Source organism: Cokeromyces recurvatus (assembly GCF_025118155.1).
Source record: "Cokeromyces recurvatus strain NRRL 2243 chromosome Unknown BX663scaffold_40, whole genome shotgun sequence".
Taxonomy (NCBI): domain Eukaryota; kingdom Fungi; phylum Mucoromycota; class Mucoromycetes; order Mucorales; family Mucoraceae; genus Cokeromyces; species Cokeromyces recurvatus.
Genome location: NW_026251426.1, coordinates 70,605 through 93,152, shown reverse-complemented (window position 1 = coordinate 93,152; position 22,548 = coordinate 70,605). Strand labels below are relative to the sequence as shown.

The window sequence follows — 22,548 nt, the reverse complement described above, 5'->3', positions numbered from 1 at the left end:
GTATAATGTAGAAAAAAAAAAACTTTGTTCAGACAAACTACTAGGCATATATGCCATCTAGTATATTTCAGCATAAAACTGTTATTTGCATAGTACATACTCAGATGAAATAGGCAAATAATACTTTTCTTTATGTGTAAATGTAATAGTAGCAATTTAAAAGAACCAATAATATAAAAGGAAATAGTTGAGCATAAGACAAAGGAAAAAAAAAAAAAAAAAAAAAAAAGCTAAAACAATAACTTATTATTCTCTGATTTATTATTATATTTAAAAATTCCATTATTATAGTTATTTTTTTTTCCCTATTTTTCAAAATATATTTCAGTTTTGCACTTTTAAAAAGAAATAGTTAGAACGAATGGCTGGTAAATTAGGCAAAAAAAAAAAGAAAAAAAAAAGAGAGAAAAAGAGAAAAAAGATGCTGAAAACGCATGTTTGAATACACATTCGATAAATATTTATTTCTTCTTTTTATATATACATTATATACATATTTGTTAAATCAAAAGATCTCGGTTTTGATTTTTCCAGTGATGAATATGATGAGGACACTACATATGAAGAACAAGATATGGAAATGTTTGACCATGTCAATAATGAATCTAGAGAAAAAAACCAACTTGAAACAGAGGATGAAGACATACCTGAATCTGAAATTGTTCCTCAAGAAGACTTTATAACAGCTATACAATCCGAGGATACTGCATTACTAATACATACTATGTCTGAAGGTTAGATTTTGTTTTGTTTTTTATTGAAAAAAAAAAAAGGATTATGAAACCATCTTGTAATGTTTATTAATTTATTTTTATATATTCATTTTATTTTATTTTTAAGCAGATCAATCTATGGAAGATGAACTGGAAGACGAATTATTAGTAAATGAAAATATGTCACCTCTTGAACGCATATATGCTTTCAAAGATAATGATGAACTGGTTAATAGGTAATATTCTTTTGATAAGACGAAAAAGGTTATAGAACTAAAAAAAAAAGGAAAAAAAAATTATGCAATATTATACTTAGACTTTCATTAGCAAAAGAGTTACCTAATGCATTAGATGAAATAACTATAGATAGAGCTATCCAAGATATTCTACCTATCATGGATAAATTAGCTTGTGATAATGATGACACTGTAAGAGAGACGTTTGCTAGTGAACTTAATCATTTGTTACTATATTTTTATAAGGTAACGTATTTTACAGTCTATTATAAGGATAAGCTATTTATAAATTAAATTTTAAATATAGAATGTGCCAGCCTTATTTTCAACCTCAAACCCATCTACGCCACAGGAAAAGACATTTGTACCTTTGATTATTCGATTACATTTAGACCAAAGTTCAGGGGTAGCTGCCCTAGCACAACAAGCAGTTGTTTCAGTTTTGAGAGAACTAAATCAGCTATCAGATCAAAATCCATTCTTTTCCCAAGTCATTGATTGTGAGATATTTAAGGGAGTTATTGGAGGACTTGTGATGATTATAGATGGTAAACAAAAACCTCCTCAAATAGAAACAGAAGAGGATGAAGAGAGCAGATTAGAGGCATTAAGATATCATCGTGTTTCTACTGATGAAGGTTCTAGTTTGGAACGTCGAAGATCTTCTGGAGCGCCTGGATTTGAAACTTCCTCTAATGTACATCATGCTCCTCCTTCGTCTGAAGACGATATTGATCAAGGTGTCATTAGCTTAGCAAAGATTACATGTATTTCGGTAAAGCAGTAATAATATATATTGCTATTATTTATTTATTTTTATCTCTTTTTCTTTTCCTTTTGCAGTTGATTGCAGCTGTTATAAGTGTCTTTGATGCAGAAAAATGTGTGACAGAGTGTTTACCTATTCTTGAAAAATTAGCAACAGATCCATTATTTTATGTTAGAAAAGAAGTAGCCTTATCAATTGGCAATATGGCTGAAGTAGTAAATCATGCAATAGCAAATGAGAGACTGGTAAGTTTAATACTAGGAAAAAAAAAACAGAGTCCATATTATTTATCTGAGCCTCATATATATGTATATATATGTATATAGCTTCCTTTATTTCGTATGTTTGCTGAAGATCAAATTTGGCATGTACGTCGATCTTGTGTCCTTTCACTTCCCCAATTATGTGGTGTACTTTCTGAACCAGTTAAAAGCGCATTAGCAATCACAAGTGTAGAGACTTTTCCCAACGATGTTTCACGTAATGTTCGTAATGCAATGGCAGATATTATAGGCGAGCTTATTTCTAAATTTCTACCTGAGGATTGGGAAAAAACAAGAGCACCTGGCAAGTTACCTGAAGAGCTTTTAGAATATTTTTTATCTTTAGGATCCAATTCGAATAATAATAATCAAATGCTTAAACTTGAAGTAGATCGCACTTATCTCTGTGCTTATAATTTCCCTGCTGTTGTATTAACAGCTGGGGCAAGTTATTGGAAGAGTCATCTGAGAGAGACCTATTTAAATCTTACAAAGGATTATCAAATTAAGGTACGCTGTACATTTGCACATTCTCTTCATGATATTGCTCGAATTATTGGCCCTGAACAAACTGAACAAGACCTTGTGCAGATATTTGCTCTCTATTTAATGGATCTAGACGATGTCAAAGAAGGTGTCCTTGAACATTTGGCTGATTTTCTTGGAGCATTAGAAGCAAGTTCCAGAAACGAATATATTCCAATTTTAGCAGAAGTTTGGGATGGCGTTTCAACTAATTGGCACCTAAGAAATATTTTAGCAGAGCAACTAATGCAAATTACAACCCTCTTTGATGCATCTCGAGTAGTAGAACATGTATTACCCTTAGTGGTCCGTGCTTGCCATGATGAATTTGCAGCGATCCGAGAAACGGGCGTAAAGATATTTCCTGTTGTTATGGATGTTGTAAAACATGCAGTTGAGGAAGATGGTGAATCTTTATCACAAACCGATGGATATGGAGATGATATAGCAGAAAATAAACGAAATTATGCTCTTGCTTTATTAAGTCATGTTATGGAGCGACTAGATGAATTTGCACGATCAGAAAGTTACCGAGATAGACTAGTGTAAGTTAAATTTATTTAAGGAAAAAAAAAGGAAGAATTACTTATTTTTATCTTTTAAAGGTTTGCTCAAATATGTAAATCACTTGTTGAGTCAGGTATAGGCGCTTCTGATTTCGCCTCATTCTTTTTCCCTCGTTTAGCACCTCTGGCTACTGATCCTGTTGTTAATGTTCGTATTGCAGCCTCACGTACAGTTTCTATTATTTATGCGAATGGTAAAACTGATTATTATCTTCAGAAAAAAAAATATTTATTTATATAAATGTTATGTATATGATAGAGCCTTTTCGACGTGAACTAAGTGAAATAGCTGCTCCATCTAGGACGGTCAATGAAGCAGGTGAATCAGGCCATGCATTGGATCAAATGACGTATAGACTCGCATTAGATATAGATAATGATGTACGATCATTTGTTATGCCTTTTGTTGATTTAGATGTACTCGAAAAACGACGTAATTCTGCTACTCTCTAATAGTAAGACTTAATATTCTAACGTCTTTTATTTTTTTTTACCCCTTATATCATTAAATTTGTACATTTATTATATATACATATATATAAAGGAAAATATTTACAGTGTTTATAATGTAATTCTTCATAAATTTCATTTCCCTCCCTGCTTATTGTATAATATAAAATAATAGGTTTATTACTATAGTGTTGAGATATATATTTATATTTACATTTAATTTTTTTTTCCTAAAATACATGTATTAAATATTCGTGGTGTTCTTTGACAATGTTACATTACATATAATTTACATATCACTTGTCGGTCTGTTTGAAATTTTAAATTACAGACATCCTGCAGCCTTTTCAATGAATTTGTGCGTCAGTTTTTATTTTTTTAACTTTGCGTACGAATTAAAGTAAAGGCTCAAGAGCCAAACAATAAAAAAAAAAGAAATACAGTACTTCCGTCATCAATTGGACATTTGTTTAAATAAATTTAACCACTTTTTTTTTTTTTTCTTGCAAGTCCTCAAAAATATTGACGTCAATACGCCCAATTTTTACCAAATTACTATCGGTGATGCATTATAAGCAAATGGTGCGATCTCAAATTAGAATATAACTTGGCTATTTTGAAGTCCATAGCTGCTTGACATGGATACTTAGAACAAGCTCCAAGGTACTTGCTTATGTGCAATCTTAGGTGGTTTCTCCTACTTTTCGAGCAAAAGTAGTAATGTGATATATGTAGCCAACTACCTTTCATATGAGAATGATGCACCATACTGCAAGCCAGATTTATTCTATATTCACTTTCGCTTCTTAATGATATATATTTTACGTACTTACTACTATTCATTTCCAACCTCAAGTCAAATTAATTCTATAGATTTAATACCTTTCACCAAGACTCTCTTCTCTCTGACTCATTACTATTTCCGTATTTCATAACATATCAACAGGATTTTTTTTTCATCAGACACTTCAACCCAAGTACAGCGAATTATCGTCCGTGTATCGCCCAACTCTATCCTTGAATCAAATTATCTAGTTGTCTATTGAATGTAGTCGGTTTCCATAATGGTGTTTAGGACGACTACCTGGTGGGAATACTCAAACTTTGTTCATGTCGACAGCACACGCTCACTATAATCCATATCATATACTCCAGTCTACACATGTTTCTACAACTATTGCTGAGTCTGTTTCATATATCCTCAATATGTTATCTAACCAATCTCTCAACTCACTTTCTAAGCTAGCAATATTAGGTCCTTTTCTAACAAACTTTACAACTACTTGTAGAGTTGATATAATATAGTAATGCTTTAAGAATTCTCACCTTTATTTTTAACATTCTTTATAGGTTTCCCTTTCATCATACATTGGAATCAAAAACATTAGATATAATATCATATATCTCCCTTTCTCTTCCTTTTCTCTCTCTTTACATTTTTCCTTTGAGCCCATGAGGGGGGGGATTTTCTCTTATTCTATGTGTTGTGAACTGGTCCAGGCAAATTTTGGTATGTAAAATATCCGCACTCAATTGGACTTTTATTGTCAAAAAAAAAATATTGATATTTACTAATTAAAAAAGAATGTAATGCATCATTTTTATTTTTTGTATAAGAAAAAAAATAAACATAAATATAAAGTAAATCTATGTAATAAATAAATTTAAAGAAGTATTTGGAACAAAATTTCCCTTCCTTCACAAATAAATGCTTTATATGTATACTGAAAAAAGGAGGAAGAGGGCTTTTTTTTAATCTTCTTCTATAGTTACAGTGCCATTAAAGACGATCACGGGAATAGCTATTGAAGTAGAGGTTTTATGAGTATATATTTTTGTCTTGTTGAAAAAAAAAAAAAAAAAGTTCTACTAAAACTTACGTCTTGTCAAACTTTTGATTGACAGTCATAAATTTAACCTGGGTATCCTGGTCAATGTTTTGCCAACTAAAGAAATTATAATAATAGTAAAAGATGTAAGTAAATAATTCAACATTTAAGAAAAGAAGAGAGGGACACTTACGGATAAGGATTGTTAGTACGATCCCAAACAACTTCAGGACCACTATATAATTATTAAATGTCTTAGATTTCAAACAAAGAGAAACTTTAATTTTAATTTAACTTACCGAGCAAGACGAGTAAGATACCAACCAGCTAAACCACAGGCACCACCAACAACAAAATAGATGGGGATAATTTCATGTTTATACCAGATAGACCAGAAAGATTTCTTTGCAGTGTTAGCAGCGGCACCAGCAACCATTGTTAATGATATAGTATACAAAAAAAAAAGAAAAAGAAAGAATTTCCCCGGAAAATTAGGCCCTTTTTATATTAGAAGTGTTTAGAAGTCAGCAGTAGCAGTGGTAGTAGTAGTAGCATGTTACTGCCATCTATTCCCACCTCTAATGAAATCTAATTGGTGACAAATAAAATATCCAATGGTTAAAAGAAAGGATAAATATTTTTATTATCATACTTATCTATTTTTGTTCTAATACTGTTTTAATATTAAAGTATAGAGAAGAAAGATGTATATAAATAAAGGAACAATTTCATTTGATATACTATTGTGAATGGAAGATTATTCTTCGTAACCATAGCTAAGTTGATTATTATCTTACTCACTAAGTCATATTCATCTTCATTATTAAAATAGTATTTTATTCTTTTCTGTGTTAACTGAAATTACTTTTTTTTTTTTTTTTTTTTTTTTTTTTTTTGATTTACTAATCAAGTGATCTTAGGGCTTTTTCGAGGCATATTGGTTCTCAAGAATAGTATTTTGACAAGATTAAACAATTTTTTGAATTCCCTGCCATTTTATATAGTGATGCATTTCAAAAAATGAAATAAAAGCAAATACAGAATTTCACGATACAACATGTTCATGTGCAAGATAATATGAAGCAATGCTCTTTATTCTTATGCTCTCTGCTCTTTCAATTTTAGCATTACAGTATATTCCAATATCAAAAGTATAATTTAAGAAAGTTTAGTCTGCTGTCATGTATATTTGAAAAGAGTAAAATGAGAGTTGGTGAATGATAGTGAAGGAGTAGAAGTTGCATGGTAGGTAGAGTGTCAAATATTATCTATTGTTTGCAGTAAAGTGTGTAAAAATATCCAATATAAACATTTGACTGCATACGTTAAGGGCTTTTTTGGGAGCACATTGAAAAGGAAATAGAACATTAATAAGGCAATGAAGACTAAGAATTAAATTAATGCTATCAAGTGTTCATTCCAAAGATTTTGATCGTTTGCTTTCTATGCTCCTTTATATACAAATAATACAATCTCACCTGAAATACGGACTTGTTATTAGTGTTTTAAATAACAACCATTGTTTTTTTTAAAGAAAAAAAAAACCTGTAACCCTATTAAAATGATTGTATTCACCGTATATTTTATGTCTCATCTCGAGTCTCAGTTAAAGTAATGCTTCATCTTGTTTAGCAGTCATTGATGGTAGTTCGCGTTTCAATTATATAAGCAAACATTCTTCTTTATTCGGTGGAACTGCCTAAAAAATTTTTGATTATAATTTCTATTGCCATATATCCATACTTCCACCAGCCGCTCACATGGGTATAAATTTACAAAACGTTCTCTCTGATAATTATATTGTTCCAGTTTTAAATATCTTAGATTGTCGTACTTTCAAGCAGCTTTATCAACAATTTTCACAAGTTAGCAGCGATAATATGAACACCAAATTGATTTTTGCTTGTCATCTTTCTTCTTTAGAGCGGGATGCAATCCTTTAGTTACCAATGACCCATATTGAGCGTGGCTGCATCCTTCATTGGCGTCTTGGTAGGCTTCTCGGTCATATCTTTATCATTCATATGATAATTTTACCTATGAATACCTTATCAAATGTCTTCATATTGCACTATCAACTCCAAATACTATTCATTATAGCTGAATTCACTTTCCTTTTCCCTCAACCAACTTCCTCTAAAGAAACCTAAATCTTCACGGCCCTCTTCTCCTCAATTAGTTTGTTAGCCAACAGTATGCATATGAAATGTATTATTTGTTTCATCAAGCACTTTTTCCTCCTCCTGCCGTCAGTTTTGGTGATAAAGTAATGTAATAGCTGTTCTTGTCATAGACTGGTATATTTTCTGATTTCTTCTTGACTCCTAAAAGGCTTTTTCCTACCTTTTCTTTTTTGAACTGGCAAGAGCAGTATAGCATAATTAAACTGCTATGTGCTCATCGATCATTTTTATTTTATGTTATCGTATAGTCTTCTGGTCTAAAAAAAAAAAAGTTTATTTATCCTAATTCCGCCACAACTGCTTTTTTTTTTCTGCTTCTCTCGGACTACTACATTAAAAAAAAATTGTTGATTTTTTTCTTTTTTTTTTTTTTTTTTTTTCTTTAACTACGCGTTTAAACTATAAATGTTAGATCCTAAAGATTTTGAAGTAAAGATCATATATTAATCAAGTACATGTATTTTAATCTCATTGATCTTTTTCCTTTTTTTTTTTTTTAATCCACAGGTTTCTCAACCACCTAGCGACGGTATTTCTGACTTAGATTTCTCTTCACAAGCTGATTTTTTAGCCGTTTCTTCATGGGATAATCAAGTAGGAAGAAAAGAAAAGAAAAAAAAATATGCGTTATAAATTAAATATATTTAACACTTTAAATAGGTTCGTATTTATGAAGTTCAACCTTCTGGCGCTACTATTCCTAAAGCAGCATTTTCTCATGAAGCTCCTTCATTATGTGTTAGTTGGAGTAAAGTAAATGTCGTATTCCCTTTTTTTGTTTTTTATATATATATGTATAATGTAATGAGAATATAGTTAACTCACACATATTATTTAGGATGGTACAAAAGTAGTTTCAGGTGGTGCTGATAAAGCAGGTCGAATGTTTGATATTGCTACAGGACAGACAACACAAATCGCTCAACATGACGACACGATTAAATGCATCAAGTTCTTAGAACAAAGTAACGTTGTAGCTACTGGCAGTTGGGATAAGACACTCAAGTATTGGGATCTCAGAAGTCCTACTCCTGTGGGTACTGTTCAACTACCTGAACGTTGTTATGCTATGGATGCAAATGGGCCTTTAATGGTGGTTGGAACTGCAGAAAAACATGTCTGTATATTTGATTTAAATAATCCTACTGTTATATTCAAGGTATGTGTCATAATATGACTATCCCTCTTCGTTTAATAAGAGAAGATATTAATTTGATTAACGTCATATATAGCAATTGGCATCGCCTTTGAAGTGGCAAACTCGTGTTGTTTCATGCTTTTCTGACAGTAAAGGCTTTGCTATTGGTTCAATTGAAGGAAGAGTTGGTATTCAATATGTAGAGGATAAGGATGCATCGTAAGTTAAATATAAATAGATGAATTATAAATTCCTAACCATTTCAATAGTAAAAATTTCTCTTTCAAATGTCATCGTGATGACGCTAAAAATGTATATGCAGTCAACGACATCAGTTTTCATCCTGTTCATGGTACATTTTCTACATGTGGCGCAGATGGTACTGTTAGTTTTTGGGATAAGGATTCTAAGCAGCGTTTGAAACCATTTCCCAAGAGTAATGGACAAATTGCCTGTACAGCTTTCAATAGAAATGGTAGTATCTTTGCTTATGCTGTTAGTTATGATTGGTCAAAGGTAAGGAATGCTATAAAGCTAAATATATAAAGACCTTTCTTTTGTTTTTTAATACCTTTTTATCCATATCTAAATCAGGGCTATAAACAAGCATTACCATCAAATACAAATAAGATTTATTTACATGCTGTTAGAGATGAAGAGATTAAGCCTCGCACACCAAAGAAGCGTTAATATTTGCTCTTTTTTTTATATATAAATATCCATCAACACATACACACACACTCACGCACGCACTAACATATAAGCAATACAACTATATATATTAAGGGTCAAATAAAATGTATGATCGTCATTAGTTATATTCAATAAAATAAATAAATAAAATAAAGTTATTACATAGTAAAATGCAGAAAAAGTGATTATGTAATTTATTCATTGTATACCAATGTAGCACGATACTGTCTACAGTCATTCATATAAGCTATTGCTACATCAATCTGCAATGACTGTAGGGGAATGAATTTAAAGTTAATTATAGCCAAAAACAGTCACTTAAGTTAAAGCATTCAATTCTTGAGGCAGAAAAAAAAACCCTTTCTTTTTTTTTTTATATTTATACACATATATTTATACGTATATAAATATATTTATAAATATTTTTTGTGTGTTTTATTATTAGCATTATGTCTGACAAGCAAGTTAATGTGGGGGTTATTGGGTTTGGTGAGTAATAATAATAATAATAATAATAATAATAAAACCGAATAAATTAGCGAAGCAGGCCTGCTTTATTAATAAACTTGCTTTCACCTTTTATATATATATATATATATGTGTGTGTGTGTGTATTATTATTATTCAGGCATGTCCGCCCGAGTATTCCATTGTCCTTTAATCGCATCTTCGCCTTATTTGCACTTGGCAGCAGTAGTTGAACGTCGAAGTGATAAATCAAAGGATATTTATCCATGGATAACTGTTCATAAAAGTGCAGAAGAACTCTTTGCAAATCCAGATATTGATTTAGTTGTCATCACGACACCAAATGATTCTCATTATCCATTAGTACTTCAAGCTATGCAAGCTGGAAAACATGGTAAGTCCGTAGTAAGGAATGATTTCCTATTCACTCTTGATCCACTTTTTTTTTTTTTTTTTTTTTTTTTTTTTTTAATTTATTTATTTATTTATTTATTATTTTAGTTGTTGTTGAAAAGCCTTTCACAGTGACTTCAGAAGAAGCAGAAGAACTTTGTAAGGTTGCAAGGGACACAGGGTGTATCTGTAGTATTTATCAAAACCGTCGTTGGGATGGAGATTTTTTAACAGTTCAAAAGATTGTGAAGGGACAACAATTAGGACGTCTTGTAGAGTATGAATCCCACTTTGATCGATTCCGTAATTATGTCAAGACAGGTTGGCGAGAGGAGACGGATACGCCAGGGTCTGGCATGTTGTATGATCTAGGAGCACATCTGATTGACCAAGCCTTACATTTATTTGGTATGCCGAAATCTGTCTTTGCCGTCTTATGTAATCAACGTCAACTGAGGGATACGGACATCATTGATGATTTCACCATCATTCTCGGCTACGAAAATAATCTGAAAGCGATTCTAAGATCGAGTATGTTGGCACGTCATGAGCCTGTCTTTAGATTTAATTTACGTGGTATGCAAGGCTCTTATCGAAAGGAATGGTTAGATGTACAGGAGGGACAACTAAAGGCCGGCTTAGTCCCCTCTGATGCTGATTATGGTATTGAGCCCGTAGAACGTTATGGTACGATTAACAGTGAATGGAATGGTCTTCATATCGTGGGTAAAGTAGATACAGAAAAGGGTGACTATTTAGCCTTTTATAATAACGTGGCAGAGGCCATCTTGAAGGGCGATCCAGATCTTTTAGCAGTGAAGCCTGAAGATGGTGCTAACTGTATACGTATTATTGAATTAGCTCATCAAAGTAATGATGAAGGTCGTACGATTCTACTTTAAAAGAAAAAAAAAAGAATAAGAAAGGGGATAATAAAGCGATAAATATGTATTTTATTTCTTTTTTTTTGGTATTTTATAATAATACAAGGAATTTACAATCGTTGGTTGTACTGTTTCAGGATATTTTAATACAAGTACTTTAAATTTATTTATAGGCATCATCAAGGAAGATGTATTTTGATTTTGATTTTGATTTTGTTTTTTTTTTCAATTAGTAATGTATGATGATCCTTCGTAGTAGTGTCTAGTGTCCAAGACCTACCACGCGCTGTTGCTTAACCATTTCATCCATTTCCTTTTTAACCACTTTGATTTATTATTAAAAGATAGATCTTCATGTAATAAAATGATAGGTAGCCCTTGTTGTGAATCCTGAGGTGTTATCTTGTACGTAGACTCCAATAGAGCGTTTTCTTTCTTTCTTTCTTCTTCTTCTTCTAATAACAGTTCTGTGGCTAATATGGGTCTCTGTTCCTGTATATACTTTTCTGTAATTTGCATTCTTGATTCTTTCAAAGTAAGTAACTTATATTCAATGAAGAAAAAAAAAGATGAATACATACGTATACACATATTATAGTTAGTTTCATGTTCTATAACTCACATATTCGGTGTATATTGCTAAATTTTCTTCTGTTAAAGGAAAGATACTATTATTATTACAACGGCTACTAAAAGAGTGCTGTGATATTTTACAATGAGACATGTATATATGTATTTACATATCTGTATACGGAAAAGAAAAGAAAAGCTTTTATATTTTAGTCTAATTGAATGAATTATAAAGAGAGTAGCAAGTTCATGGTTATTATGGACTCATTCGAGTTTTATTTAGCTCGAATTATTAGGCTATTGTTATGGCAACGCTAGCTTTTTTTTTTTCATTTTTAAAAGAGCAAGAAGATGAACCATTATGGAAACAGTCAACAATGAGACCTATTATTATATACAAAGGATTAATTCCACTTAAAAGTATGACTTTTTTGTTTATTATGGCAGATTATATTCAAATTTATAATACAACATCTTTTTAGGTAGGATTTGTGTCCATATATTCTGTTTATCTTGATGCTTCCAATTTCTTGAAATGCTTTTTAGCTGCTTCAATATTAAGTAAAGTTGCTGCTGATTCTATATGAATGAGTATATTAATAATAAATAAATATAAATATATAAATTGATATAAAATTTAAGCGAATACATACGAATATTTGGATCTGACATAATCACCATAGCATATGTATTATTTGTCAAAATATCAATAAAAGCAGTAAAGCTACTTCCTCTTATTTCCATGCTTTTAAATCTCGTTTGTGATCGACTATAGCAAAAACAAATTAAATTATATGCATATATGCATATATACGATTAACGCTTACATACTTGGTTTTAATTTTACCTGCAACCAAGATTAAATTGCTTTATAATGTTACTAATCTTTTCAAATCGATGGTGATCTTGATGTGAAATAGTGGCAGCTGTAGCTATAACTAAAAATGTCGTCCTTTCAAATAATACAACTTCATCTGCATCACAAATTCGACAAAAATTATCCAAGTGAGATTCCAATACACGAATATTTGGAATCAAACAATGAACAATTTTAGACCAAGCCTATACATAAAAATAAGTATATAGACTACAATTAAATATTATTCACGTTGGCATACAGCGTACAATGTTTCATCCCAGATTGATGTTTGAAATGCTTGAATTGTCAATGGCTCAGATCGTTTTTGAAGTTCAGTTACTCTTTGTTCAAAGATCTTTTTTAAGAAAAAAAAAAAAGAAAGGTAAGTTTAATAGAAATCATCTAAATAGTGTCGTTGAGAAAAAGGGTCATTACTTGATCTCTTTGGTGTTCTGGTATAAGATCCATTTTGTGTATTAAACAAAAAATACGAGCTTCCTTTGAATTAGCAAGAATAGCTTCCAAACAAGATTGATAATAATGTAAATCTTTTTCCCAATCTCTACTTTCAACATCAAATACATAGATAAGGACTTCAACATTCTTAAAAATTCTATCTCTTTGCGATGCAAAATAATTTTCCATGAACGCTTCTTGACTATTATGCAAAATATTAAAAAAAAGGAATGAGGAGGAAAGGAGGAGTACTAGTGCAGAATCATCATTGACTTACCCTCCACAATCCCACAAATTTAAAACGAGATTACCCAAGAACTTTACATTTGAATGTTCAACATCAACTAAAGTTATTAAAATGAGTTATACCAGATATATAATGTGTGTCTATGTCTTATTTATTTTACTTGTTGCTCCAAGTCTTCTCGTATCTCGAGCAATATAATTACTAAAGATAATAGAACGCATAGATGTCTTTCCAGACCCGCTTTTGCCCATTAGTAAAACCTATTATATTCATTTATTTAAGCTTATATAATATGGTACATGTTAATAATAATAATACCTTTTCTTTCTTTTTCATATTTTCTTTTATTATAAATATTGGGGGGAAAAAAAAAGAAAGAAAGAACAAAAAAAAAAAAAAAAAAAAAAAAAATGTTTAGTTGTAGAGTCGAAATTTTTAAATCATAAATTACTCCTTTATTATTACTGCACTGCAAAGTTGTAGTAAAATTTTTGTTTTAGACAAAATCAATAAATATATTGAAATTTATTATTAGTGTACTGCTTATACTAGGTTTTAAATACTTTTGCCTGTTATATTGTCTGTTATGACATTTTTTTTTTAAAAAAAAAACATTCAATAAGATACAGTAGAAAGTTTTATTATGAGTGCTGACAGGTCTCTATTATGTCCAATTTTTTTTTATTTTCATTTTTTATTTTATGATTGACGTCATTTTGCTCATAATGTTATGAATTTATCCTGTCATTATTAGTACAAGTATTCCACACAGTGTATAGCATGAGAAAGCTTTTACTATCATGGATGCTAATGGTTGAAGTGTTTGAGAATGTTTATAATGGAATTGTTGATAAGTTTTTTTTTAATGCAACTCTGTGATAAACTAGATTATGCTTTGGCTGTATAAATAGATAAGAGGCTACGTTATAATATAAATAAAGTGTATATATGAACCAAATTTATGCGTTGTAAGTAAGCAACAAACAAACGAGTGTATTTCATACACTATTACTAGGTTTTATTTTTATAATATTCGTTTCAGCTATCTATTGTAGGAATACATGCAAGAAAAAAAAAAAAGTGACATAAATGGGGGTACGCTTAGGAACCAGTGAAAAGCAATTCATAGTAGGAAATCATACGGAGCAACGATGAACAGTGTTTCAAATCTTAGAGGTAAGGTAATTATGTATATTGTTAACGTATCATTCATTATTATAAGAAACCAGAAGTTTTGTTTAGTAAATACACAGGTTGTCTCCAGAGCTTTTAAAATAATCATTACTTCTCTATCTCTCTTTTTTTTTTTTTTTTTTTTTTTTTTTTTTCTTTTCTTTCGAGAATTTAAACTGCGATGATAAAAAGGACAATATGAAAAGAAATTCTTCACAGCAATTCTTGGTTGTTTTTATATACACAAATACATTTATAAATAAATATTAAATTAGAAAATGGAGGATGCTATACAGCAATTAATAGATTTAGTAAATATTCTTGTTTAATGACACTACTAATAATTGTAAATTAATGTATATACATATTTTTTTTTCGTTTTCTTTTAAACTCTCTCTCTCTCTTTTTTATTATTATTATTATTATTATTCTAAAAGGGGGTGACAAGAGGTCAAGCCAGAAAAGCACTAGCTGTAAGTGAGTTACAACGAACTTTACATTCAAGTTTATTAAAATTCTAGTAACAGAGGTACAATAACGATGTTGCAAGAGCTGCTGATTATATATTCTCTGGTGCTGATTTAAGTGACGATGATACCGATGAGGTAAAGTAAAAATGGGGGAGAGGGGGGAATATAATGATTGCATTGTTGACTTGTTTTTTTTTTTTTTTTTTTTTTTTTTTTTTTTTTTTTTTTTTTTTTTGTCTAAAGACCAATTTAGAAACGGACGAACAATTAGCTCTTCGTCTAAGCATAGAAGAAGAAAAAAACCAAGCTTTATTTGATGATAACAATAAAGAAACAGCTTATTTATCACCTATTTCTACACCACAAGGTAAGTCAAAAAAAAAAGTATACTCGTCTAAATATACACATATCAAAATTCAATCATTTTCCTTTTATGCATAATTTTGATACATTAGAAGAGAAGCCACCTGCTGTTGTACCACAACAACACTATGATTTATCGAAATGGAGTGTAGTTCCTTTTCAACAGGAAAACATGAATACGACTACTACTACTTCTGCTACTACTACTACTACTACTAAAAACAATGAATTTTCACTCACTTGGTGGAAAGATCCCGAAGATCCAAATGAAAGAAAAGCTTTGGATGATTTGTAAATTTATATACATTAAAATTTCATTAAAATGAGTACATTAACTCTCATTCAATATCTTAGGCCAATTGGGCTCAGACCTCCTTATAATTTTGCTTATTCACCTATCGTTATACAAGCCCTTTTCCATATTACTGCATTTAGAGAAATAGTATTCGTCTTTCGACCTATTCCTTATGAATGGGGTGGTCCAAGTAATTATTGGAAAGGATTTGGTGACTCAGTCTCTGCTTACATTATGAAAGAAGTCATTACAAAACGACAGATAACACCCTCTCCTGATTTAATTACCTTTGACGAACAAGAATTATCTCAACTTTCATTAAATAACGACGTATCAAGCAACAGCAGCAGTATTAATGAAGCCATGGTTGAAAGTGATTTACCCCCACTTATTGTTGAATCAACAACACCTATTCAAGAAATAGAAGAAGAAGGACAAATCGAAAGTGAACCTCGACTGATGCCTAAATGCATCAAGTCATTAGCCGAATTACAAAAGTGTTTTGCATTTCTAAACCTTTCCACGCGACAGTATGGTAATATATCACATTACGTAAGAGCCCTAAATACAAAGTTGACAGCCAATGGATGGGAATCAAGCGATAAAACATATGAAGGTAAAAGTAGTTAATAGAGGAGAACACATTTTAATTAGGGTTCAATTTTTCATTTATATGATATATATCTAGCATTTTTGGATATGATGATACACGATTTAATAGAAGCAGATGAACATTCAGATAATTTAATAGATTATATACCCATATTTAAAAGGTAAAATACATATATATATACATATACATATATGGATAGATAGATATACACACATATATACACACACACATACACACACACATACACACACATACACACACATATACCTACACACACACATACCTACACACACACATACCTACACACACACATACATACACACATATATTCTAAGTTGTAGACGGTTTTCTTTCATTGTCATGATAGTTTGTTCCTATTGAAGGCAAGAATAGAATATGGGGATGATTATGAAGATGAAGAAGTTTATTATTTAACACTTAACCTTGATCAACCATCAGCCAATTCATTCCATACATGTTTAGACCCATTAATCTATGAATCCTATGAAAGTGATGAATCCTCTTCTTTCAAGTTTACATCGTTTACACAAATACCACCTATTCTCTTTATTAACTTGGAGAATCGAATGTCCCAAAAGTCAATAAAGCAGGATTATAAGATAGAACATACAATTTATATGGATCGTTATTTAGCAAAGAACAAGGAGAGAGCCTTAAGGGGTTTCCAAGAAATGGATCAATATCAAAAACAAATTCTTTGCGCTCAACAAGAGATTACTAAACTGAAAGGGGATAAGATAGATAAACGCAACCTACTTGAGCAAACACTTGAGTACTTTAATCAACAACAAACGCGTATAGATGATTTAGAGTCTGTATTGACGTCTGTAAGAGAATGGATAGAGGATCGATTAGCTGGACTCGAGAAAGTAATTGATGAGAAGAAGGCGCAAATAGAAAGATTATTTGATGACATGAAGACGACAGCCTATCAATTACGAGCCACCTTTCATCATGATGGCAAGAGTGGTACAGGACATTATTGGGCTTATATTTGGGTAGAGACGTCTTTATCTGAAGGTAGATGGTTCAAGTTTTGTGATGCAATTGTAACACCTGCTACTGAGCAAGATATCTTGAATGATCCCATCCCACCCTTTTCTTTCATCTATGTCAGTGATGCATTGCCTAAAGTGACTAAAGAGCAACTCTATGATTGTATACCCGATACTCTAAAGGTAAAGAAAGAGATAAAAACAAAAAAAAAAAAGATTGATACATTCTCTGTTGTAGGAATTTATTCAAGTGGATAATGAATCATTTACAAAAGAAATATATGCACATGATCATCCAATGGAAGATACAATGTTAATTTCAACTACTAATACTACTACTACGTCAGATGATGATGTTGGATTTATAGAAAAGACGTCATCTGATTCAGTTCATTTTATGGACTCATCCATCCTTTTGGATGATTCTTCTGTGGGTACAGCAGTGAATCAAGGACAAACAGAAGAGGCCCATCACTATTCATTTAGTGGATCTAGACTCAAAAATCGTGTTAATTCAAAGATTGTTGAAGTGTCAAGTTATTCTTCTGATGATGATCGATTCCTAAAGAGGTAAAACATAAGATCATTTATCATCAACATACATTTAGAAACAATTTGACACTTTTTTTTTTATGTTTAGTTTCGAGAACTTTTTAGCGAGAGCCCAAAATCAATTAAGTTTAGAGCATTTATATTTGTTTTATTCGACTGAAAAGGTAATAAAAAAAAAGCTAGTAAAATGTGTGGGTGGGTGTGTACGTATGTAAGTTTTTCTTTTCTTTTGTTTACATATACATGTATGTATGTATGTATAGGAAGGGGATGCTGTAGTGATTAATGAAGAGGCATCAGAGCAAGATGAAGAATTAAAATCGATTTGGAAAGAATATAGAGCTTATTTGAAAATTGGAGAAATGGTAGTCAAGTCACTTTCTTATTTTGTAAACCAAGACTATTCTCGTGCTTTACAAGGATTTTTAGATAGTAAACGAGCAGAAGCATCATGGAAAACACAAATTATGTTGGATACAGAAGTCTGTAATGATTATACAGGCTTAGATACTTTATCATTTTATCCCATTATTTTAAAATATGGTAAAAAATGTCTTGAGGTATATATAAAATATAAATTGATACAGACATAATGAATACATATTTATTTGTTCTAATATAGATATTAAATGAAAATGCCTTTAAAAAGGCACTTCATGCATCGTACAGAACAAGAGGCTTAGAAGAAGGCATACGAATTGCCTATCAAGCACATTCAATCATTCGACCTGATAATATTACACAAGATCCGTTCTATCAATCCCTGGGTCAATTATGGTTATCTTTTACAGAGCAATGGAGTGAGTTAACAGAAAGTCAAGGAGATTTGCTGAATACATTGATTATGATTTATTTGGAAGGACAGATTAGTGGTATTCATACTGGGAGTAGAAGCAGTTCACCTATACCCAATCAAGATAGTGATGATGATGATGATAATGGATTCATGTTGTGGCAAAAATATAAACAACTTTGTATAGAGTCTGATATGTTACTTGATAGTCTTTCAAACAAATAAAAGTGAATCTAGAGGAGAAAAAGAATAATTATAAATAGTAGTAGTTTCTTGCTCTCTTTAAGGGGAGGGAGAGTTCGATTTATATTTAAGTATAACTAGTTTCATGTAATAATGAATAGATAAAAGACCTTTTCGTATGTATGTAAGTGTGTGTATGTGTGTGTGTGTGTGTGTGTGTGTGTGTGTGTGTAGGGGGGGGAGGCACGGGTAAGTGATACACCTCTCTGATGGTATTGTTAGTGGGTAGCTAGGAATAGAATCACCTATTGAAATAAGGACTTGTTTACCTTTTATATATAAATGGTATTCAATATAAGCTGCATGTCAAACTGTGTGTAAAATAGGAAGGAGAAGACGATCCTATCTTAAATGTGTGTTTGTATATAAAGCTGAGCTACAAATCGAGATTCTTCAATCATCATCGCGACTGCTTCAAAAAAAAAGGAATAATAAAAACGATGCTCTCTAAAAGAAGAGGAGGAGATGGGGTGACTTACAATTCTTATTTATTTATAGTTGGCAATGACCCTACAATAGAAAATATGAACAAACAGCAAAATAGATTGATTATTGAAAGGTGGGTGATGAGAGACTTCAACTCAGCCTTACTAAAAAGAGAAATGAAATGAAATTAAATAAAACATATACAAATATATACAATACAATCATGTTATTAACTACTAGCAAGAACAAAATAGTATATTATTATTCATAATAGAGAAAATCTACCCTATTACACTCCATATCAATGATAATAGTAAAAAAGAAAAAAAGGGATCTATTTGTACATAAATCATGCATTCTAGCTTGTATTTTTTTTTTTTTTTTACAATAAAATTGACTTGCTGTATAAGTTTGTTGGCTCAGATAAAGATCAATTATAGAAACTAAAATAAGCGTATAATAATAGAAATTCGAAAAAAATAAAATAAAATAAAATTCTAGATTTTTTTTTTCTCTTCAAAAAAAAAAAAAAAAAAAAAAAAAAATGTCTATTTGTCCCTGATATATAGTAAATAACTCATCACCATAGACAACTATTACTAGAAAATATCATTTTGTTATATTCCTTACACAAAAGCTCAACGTAATCTCCTTTTCCTATATTATTTTATATATACATCAATATCTTACCTTTCATTTTATTATAAAAATGAACTCATGTTAGACGCGTTATTGATTCAAGTCTCACTTTTATTGGATACGCAAAAAAAAAAAAAAGCAGCTAAAATAGACAACTTTATTCGTTAAAAGCTTGTAACACAAACCGCAAATAAAATGAAGAAAAAAAAAAACTTTAACTCAGAAAAAAAAAAAAAAAAAAAAAAGTGTTCAAGTTATTGTACTTTTTTTTTTAATACTTTCTCCTTCTCCTCCCTTATTATTTTTATTTATTTATTTATTTATTTATTTATTTAAATATATATACACACACATTTTTTATCTACCCTATTTTCTTTCCCTTATTTTTTTTTCTTTTAATTATTTTTTTTCCCTTTTTCTTTAATATATGTATATGTCTCAAAATATGAACAATAAAATTATAGAAGATACAAGTGTAGAAGAATCAAGTCGACATCATATTCAGACAAGAAGAACAAGTACCAAGTCAACTCGATCGACATCACCTATTGTAACAGAGGATGGCTCACCTGTTACGGACACTAATGGTGGACGTGTTCTTACGCGGTCTCAATCTGTTGAATCGAGTGGTTATGAAACAAATAGCGACACCAAAAAAAGAAAACGAAAGACTACTACTACGAAAACCAATAACAATCATCATAAGAAGCTAGCTACAAATTCTAATAATAATAAAGATGAAAATGAACGTGAAACTAGAAATACAACTCAACGATTATCAAAGGAAGCAAAGGAAGCAAAAAGAGCACAAAGAGAGATTATTATTAAAGAAAGGTATAAAATCCTTTTTTTTTTCACAAACAAACAAACAAACAAAAAAGGGAACAATTGAATGGGATTTATTTATTTCTTTATTATAGATTAAATGAATTAGATAAGCTTGAACAAGCAGTGAGAGATGGATCACATTCAGAATATCATAAATTATTAAAAGAAATTGAAACCAAGAGAGCCAAAAGATTAAATGTTGCGAAAATGCGTAGATCACTCGCTGAAGGAAATATTACTAAATTCTTTCATTCTCAAAAATATGCAGCCTATTCACAATTTTATGTAATTCAAATCTATTATTATTATCTATTTATTTATTTATTTATTTTTATAGTGGGAAAAGTTGGCGCTTAGACGATATATGATACAACAAGTTCAACAAAAAATTAATATATTAGAACAAGAATATTATTCAAATCATGTTCAAACTTCGCTAGATGAAGATCATTTAACTGAATGGGTGCCTCCTGAAAGACCTACGATGATTAGTTCTTTAACATTAGGTTTGTCTAAAGAAGATACAGAAAATGATATTGAATGGGCAAAACAAAAGGAAGAAGATAGTCCGCGTAAATCATCGCCTCCCTTAGATATGTTGGCATCGCTGGCCGATCGTCAATATCAAAAAGATTTTAATAAACAAGAATTATCATTAGCGACCGAAACGTCTTTTAACTTGCCTCCTTTAAACCCATGGAAATATGATCAACAAAGACCTTCTTTACCAACTTGAAACTCAGAACTTCCTTTGTTGATTACATATAGATAATAATAGATATGCCTCATGTATATATGCATATATATAAAGGCCTTAATTCTTTTGTTAAAGATAAATAATAAAATCGAAAATTAAAAAAAGTCAAAAATAAAGAGATTCTTTATGAGGACATAGTAGACAAGGGTTCTCTATTTAATTTCTAAAAGAAAGTCTTTGTTAACACAAGTTAGGTTTATTTCCTAATTCCAATAAATACTTTATTAGTAAATGAACAAGAAATCAAGTTTCATTCTATCAAAAGTGCATTTCTGAACTCTTTTAAGGAAAAAAAAACATACACACACACACACACACCATAGAGAGAAATAAACTACACGGGAATTCATTTATTCAATCAACAGCAAGAAAAAGGAGGAGGAGGGCAATAGTGTATACTATTTTATAAGAGATAAATCCCATATCAGAATAAACTAAAGATGATGATTAGAGTAGAAGAGAATCAGTAATTATGGGGGAGGAAGGAGTGGAGTATGGAGTTTTTTTTTTTCATCTTCTTTAGTAACAGAAAGGATGACGATCAATGAAACCAAGTAGTATTAGCAGTAAGAGTAGCTGTAGCTGCAGTAGCAAAAAAGCAAAAATAATAACATAGTATTCGGAGACAGCAAAATGGACTGGGACCTTATTATAAGATTCGTCGTGGGAATAGATGATTTCTTCAGTGGAAAACACGACATGTTTTTTTTTCTTATTGTTAGCTTGAATGAGTAGTGAGGGCCGTTGATAAAAGAACAAGTCAATTGATTAAATAATGTAGACAACTAAATGAATGAACTCATATGGACTGATTGGGTTGGTATGAAGCATGTGTATATACCCAATTGAATAGTTAAGGTAGAGAGTCAACGTCTTTTAGAATGAATATCATTTGTTGATGACGTTGGATTGTTTCAAAAAATAAACATAAATGAAGATTCAATTATGTAATACAACCACTTTTTAATATGTTTCAGTGATATGTTAAACTCTACTTTGTCGCATAAGGAAAGTAATGTGCTCATAACTTTTATCAAAAAAAAAATGGCTTAAACATTTGATAAGTTCGAAATTGTCTATAAAGTTGATAAACATAACAAGATATAAAAATCTTAAAAGGTGTATACAAAAAAAAAGA

At 30.6% G+C, this 22,548-nt stretch overlaps 8 protein-coding genes across 8 annotated transcripts; 6 read left to right on the top strand and 2 right to left on the bottom strand.

The window, feature by feature from the left end:
• The first annotated feature begins 345 nt into the window (after nucleotides 1-345).
• On the top strand, nucleotides 346-3,716 carry BX663DRAFT_524840 (armadillo-type protein). The gene is made up of 8 exons (XM_051529689.1): nucleotides 346-734; nucleotides 841-949; nucleotides 1,030-1,195; nucleotides 1,257-1,724; nucleotides 1,793-1,963; nucleotides 2,045-3,051; nucleotides 3,112-3,266; nucleotides 3,332-3,716. The coding sequence occupies exons 1-8, from the start codon at nucleotides 575-577 to the stop codon at nucleotides 3,523-3,525; spliced, it is 2,430 nt and encodes an 809-aa protein (XP_051378458.1). The 5' UTR covers nucleotides 346-574; the 3' UTR covers nucleotides 3,526-3,716.
• Nucleotides 3,717-5,099: 1,383 nt separating this feature from the next.
• BX663DRAFT_461827 (NADH-ubiquinone reductase complex 1 MLRQ subunit-domain-containing protein) lies at nucleotides 5,100-5,816 on the bottom strand. The gene is made up of 4 exons (XM_051523957.1): nucleotides 5,651-5,816; nucleotides 5,545-5,586; nucleotides 5,403-5,468; nucleotides 5,100-5,324 (listed from the first exon to the last, which is right to left on the bottom strand). The coding sequence occupies exons 1-4, from the start codon at nucleotides 5,785-5,787 to the stop codon at nucleotides 5,303-5,305; spliced, it is 267 nt and encodes an 88-aa protein (XP_051378457.1). The 5' UTR covers nucleotides 5,788-5,816; the 3' UTR covers nucleotides 5,100-5,302.
• Nucleotides 5,817-7,904: 2,088 nt separating this feature from the next.
• BX663DRAFT_524837 (WD40-repeat-containing domain protein) lies at nucleotides 7,905-9,546 on the top strand. The gene is made up of 7 exons (XM_051529688.1): nucleotides 7,905-7,963; nucleotides 8,042-8,128; nucleotides 8,195-8,287; nucleotides 8,373-8,693; nucleotides 8,767-8,891; nucleotides 8,942-9,188; nucleotides 9,267-9,546. Exons 1-7 carry the CDS (start codon nucleotides 7,940-7,942, stop codon nucleotides 9,360-9,362), a joined length of 993 nt encoding a protein of 330 aa, XP_051378456.1. The 5' UTR covers nucleotides 7,905-7,939; the 3' UTR covers nucleotides 9,363-9,546.
• A 199-nt stretch (nucleotides 9,547-9,745) lies between these two features.
• On the top strand, nucleotides 9,746-11,377 carry BX663DRAFT_524834 (uncharacterized protein). Its single transcript, XM_051529687.1, has 3 exons — nucleotides 9,746-9,854; nucleotides 9,994-10,227; nucleotides 10,335-11,377. The coding sequence occupies exons 1-3, from the start codon at nucleotides 9,815-9,817 to the stop codon at nucleotides 11,126-11,128; spliced, it is 1,068 nt and encodes a 355-aa protein (XP_051378455.1). The 5' UTR covers nucleotides 9,746-9,814; the 3' UTR covers nucleotides 11,129-11,377.
• An 811-nt stretch (nucleotides 11,378-12,188) lies between these two features.
• BX663DRAFT_443090 (Gtr1/RagA G protein) lies at nucleotides 12,189-13,493 on the bottom strand (the record flags this gene model as incomplete). Its single annotated transcript, XM_051523552.1, has 6 exons — nucleotides 12,189-12,259; nucleotides 12,562-12,742; nucleotides 12,799-12,894; nucleotides 12,975-13,197; nucleotides 13,273-13,339; nucleotides 13,403-13,493. The coding sequence occupies 6 exons, from the start codon at nucleotides 13,491-13,493 to the stop codon at nucleotides 12,189-12,191; spliced, it is 729 nt and encodes a 242-aa protein (XP_051378454.1).
• A 1,067-nt stretch (nucleotides 13,494-14,560) lies between these two features.
• BX663DRAFT_258807 (uncharacterized protein) lies at nucleotides 14,561-16,532 on the top strand. Its single transcript, XM_051521898.1, has 7 exons — nucleotides 14,561-14,726; nucleotides 14,853-14,888; nucleotides 14,943-15,020; nucleotides 15,129-15,252; nucleotides 15,341-15,539; nucleotides 15,603-16,159; nucleotides 16,232-16,532. Exons 1-7 carry the CDS (start codon nucleotides 14,694-14,696, stop codon nucleotides 16,318-16,320), a joined length of 1,116 nt encoding a protein of 371 aa, XP_051378453.1. The 5' UTR covers nucleotides 14,561-14,693; the 3' UTR covers nucleotides 16,321-16,532.
• Nucleotides 16,533-16,848: 316 nt separating this feature from the next.
• BX663DRAFT_533335 (uncharacterized protein) lies at nucleotides 16,849-18,742 on the top strand (the record flags this gene model as incomplete). The annotated part of the gene is made up of 5 exons (XM_051530519.1): nucleotides 16,849-17,355; nucleotides 17,411-17,742; nucleotides 17,813-17,888; nucleotides 17,988-18,284; nucleotides 18,347-18,742. 5 exons carry the CDS (start codon nucleotides 16,849-16,851, stop codon nucleotides 18,740-18,742), a joined length of 1,608 nt encoding a protein of 535 aa, XP_051378452.1.
• A 1,397-nt stretch (nucleotides 18,743-20,139) lies between these two features.
• Nucleotides 20,140-21,512, top strand: BX663DRAFT_524805 (uncharacterized protein). The gene is made up of 3 exons (XM_051529686.1): nucleotides 20,140-20,659; nucleotides 20,746-20,938; nucleotides 20,991-21,512. The coding sequence occupies exons 1-3, from the start codon at nucleotides 20,253-20,255 to the stop codon at nucleotides 21,387-21,389; spliced, it is 999 nt and encodes a 332-aa protein (XP_051378451.1). The 5' UTR covers nucleotides 20,140-20,252; the 3' UTR covers nucleotides 21,390-21,512.
• Nucleotides 21,513-22,548: the final 1,036 nt, after the last annotated feature.

Coding starts and splice junctions, on each gene's coding strand:
- BX663DRAFT_524840 (XM_051529689.1), top strand. CDS start 575: ATGGAAATGTTTGACCATGTCAATAATGAATCTAGAGAAAAAAACCAA. Junction 735..840: donor AATACATACTATGTCTGAAG/GTTAGATTTTGT, acceptor TTTATTTTTAAG/CAGATCAATCTATGGAAGAT. Junction 1,725..1,792: donor CAAAGATTACATGTATTTCG/GTAAAGCAGTAA, acceptor TTCCTTTTGCAG/TTGATTGCAGCTGTTATAAG.
- BX663DRAFT_461827 (XM_051523957.1), bottom strand. CDS start 5,787: ATGGTTGCTGGTGCCGCTGCTAACACTGCAAAGAAATCTTTCTGGTCT. Junction 5,469..5,544: donor CGTACTAACAATCCTTATCC/GTAAGTGTCCCT, acceptor TAATTTCTTTAG/TTGGCAAAACATTGACCAGG. Junction 5,325..5,402: donor AATCAAAAGTTTGACAAGAC/GTAAGTTTTAGT, acceptor CTACTTCAATAG/CTATTCCCGTGATCGTCTTT.
- BX663DRAFT_524837 (XM_051529688.1), top strand. CDS start 7,940: ATGTTAGATCCTAAAGATTTTGAA. Junction 7,964..8,041: donor TAGATCCTAAAGATTTTGAA/GTAAAGATCATA, acceptor TTTAATCCACAG/GTTTCTCAACCACCTAGCGA. Junction 8,288..8,372: donor TATGTGTTAGTTGGAGTAAA/GTAAATGTCGTA, acceptor CATATTATTTAG/GATGGTACAAAAGTAGTTTC.
- BX663DRAFT_524834 (XM_051529687.1), top strand. CDS start 9,815: ATGTCTGACAAGCAAGTTAATGTGGGGGTTATTGGGTTTG. Junction 9,855..9,993: donor TGTGGGGGTTATTGGGTTTG/GTGAGTAATAAT, acceptor ATTATTATTCAG/GCATGTCCGCCCGAGTATTC. Junction 10,228..10,334: donor TATGCAAGCTGGAAAACATG/GTAAGTCCGTAG, acceptor TTATTATTTTAG/TTGTTGTTGAAAAGCCTTTC.
- BX663DRAFT_258807 (XM_051521898.1), top strand. CDS start 14,694: ATGGAGGATGCTATACAGCAATTAATAGATTTA. Junction 15,540..15,602: donor AGAAAAGCTTTGGATGATTT/GTAAATTTATAT, acceptor TCAATATCTTAG/GCCAATTGGGCTCAGACCTC. Junction 16,160..16,231: donor AAGCGATAAAACATATGAAG/GTAAAAGTAGTT, acceptor ATATATATCTAG/CATTTTTGGATATGATGATA.
- BX663DRAFT_524805 (XM_051529686.1), top strand. CDS start 20,253: ATGTATATGTCTCAAAATATGAACAATAAAATTATAGAAGATACAAGT. Junction 20,660..20,745: donor GAGATTATTATTAAAGAAAG/GTATAAAATCCT, acceptor TCTTTATTATAG/ATTAAATGAATTAGATAAGC. Junction 20,939..20,990: donor CAGCCTATTCACAATTTTAT/GTAATTCAAATC, acceptor TTATTTTTATAG/TGGGAAAAGTTGGCGCTTAG.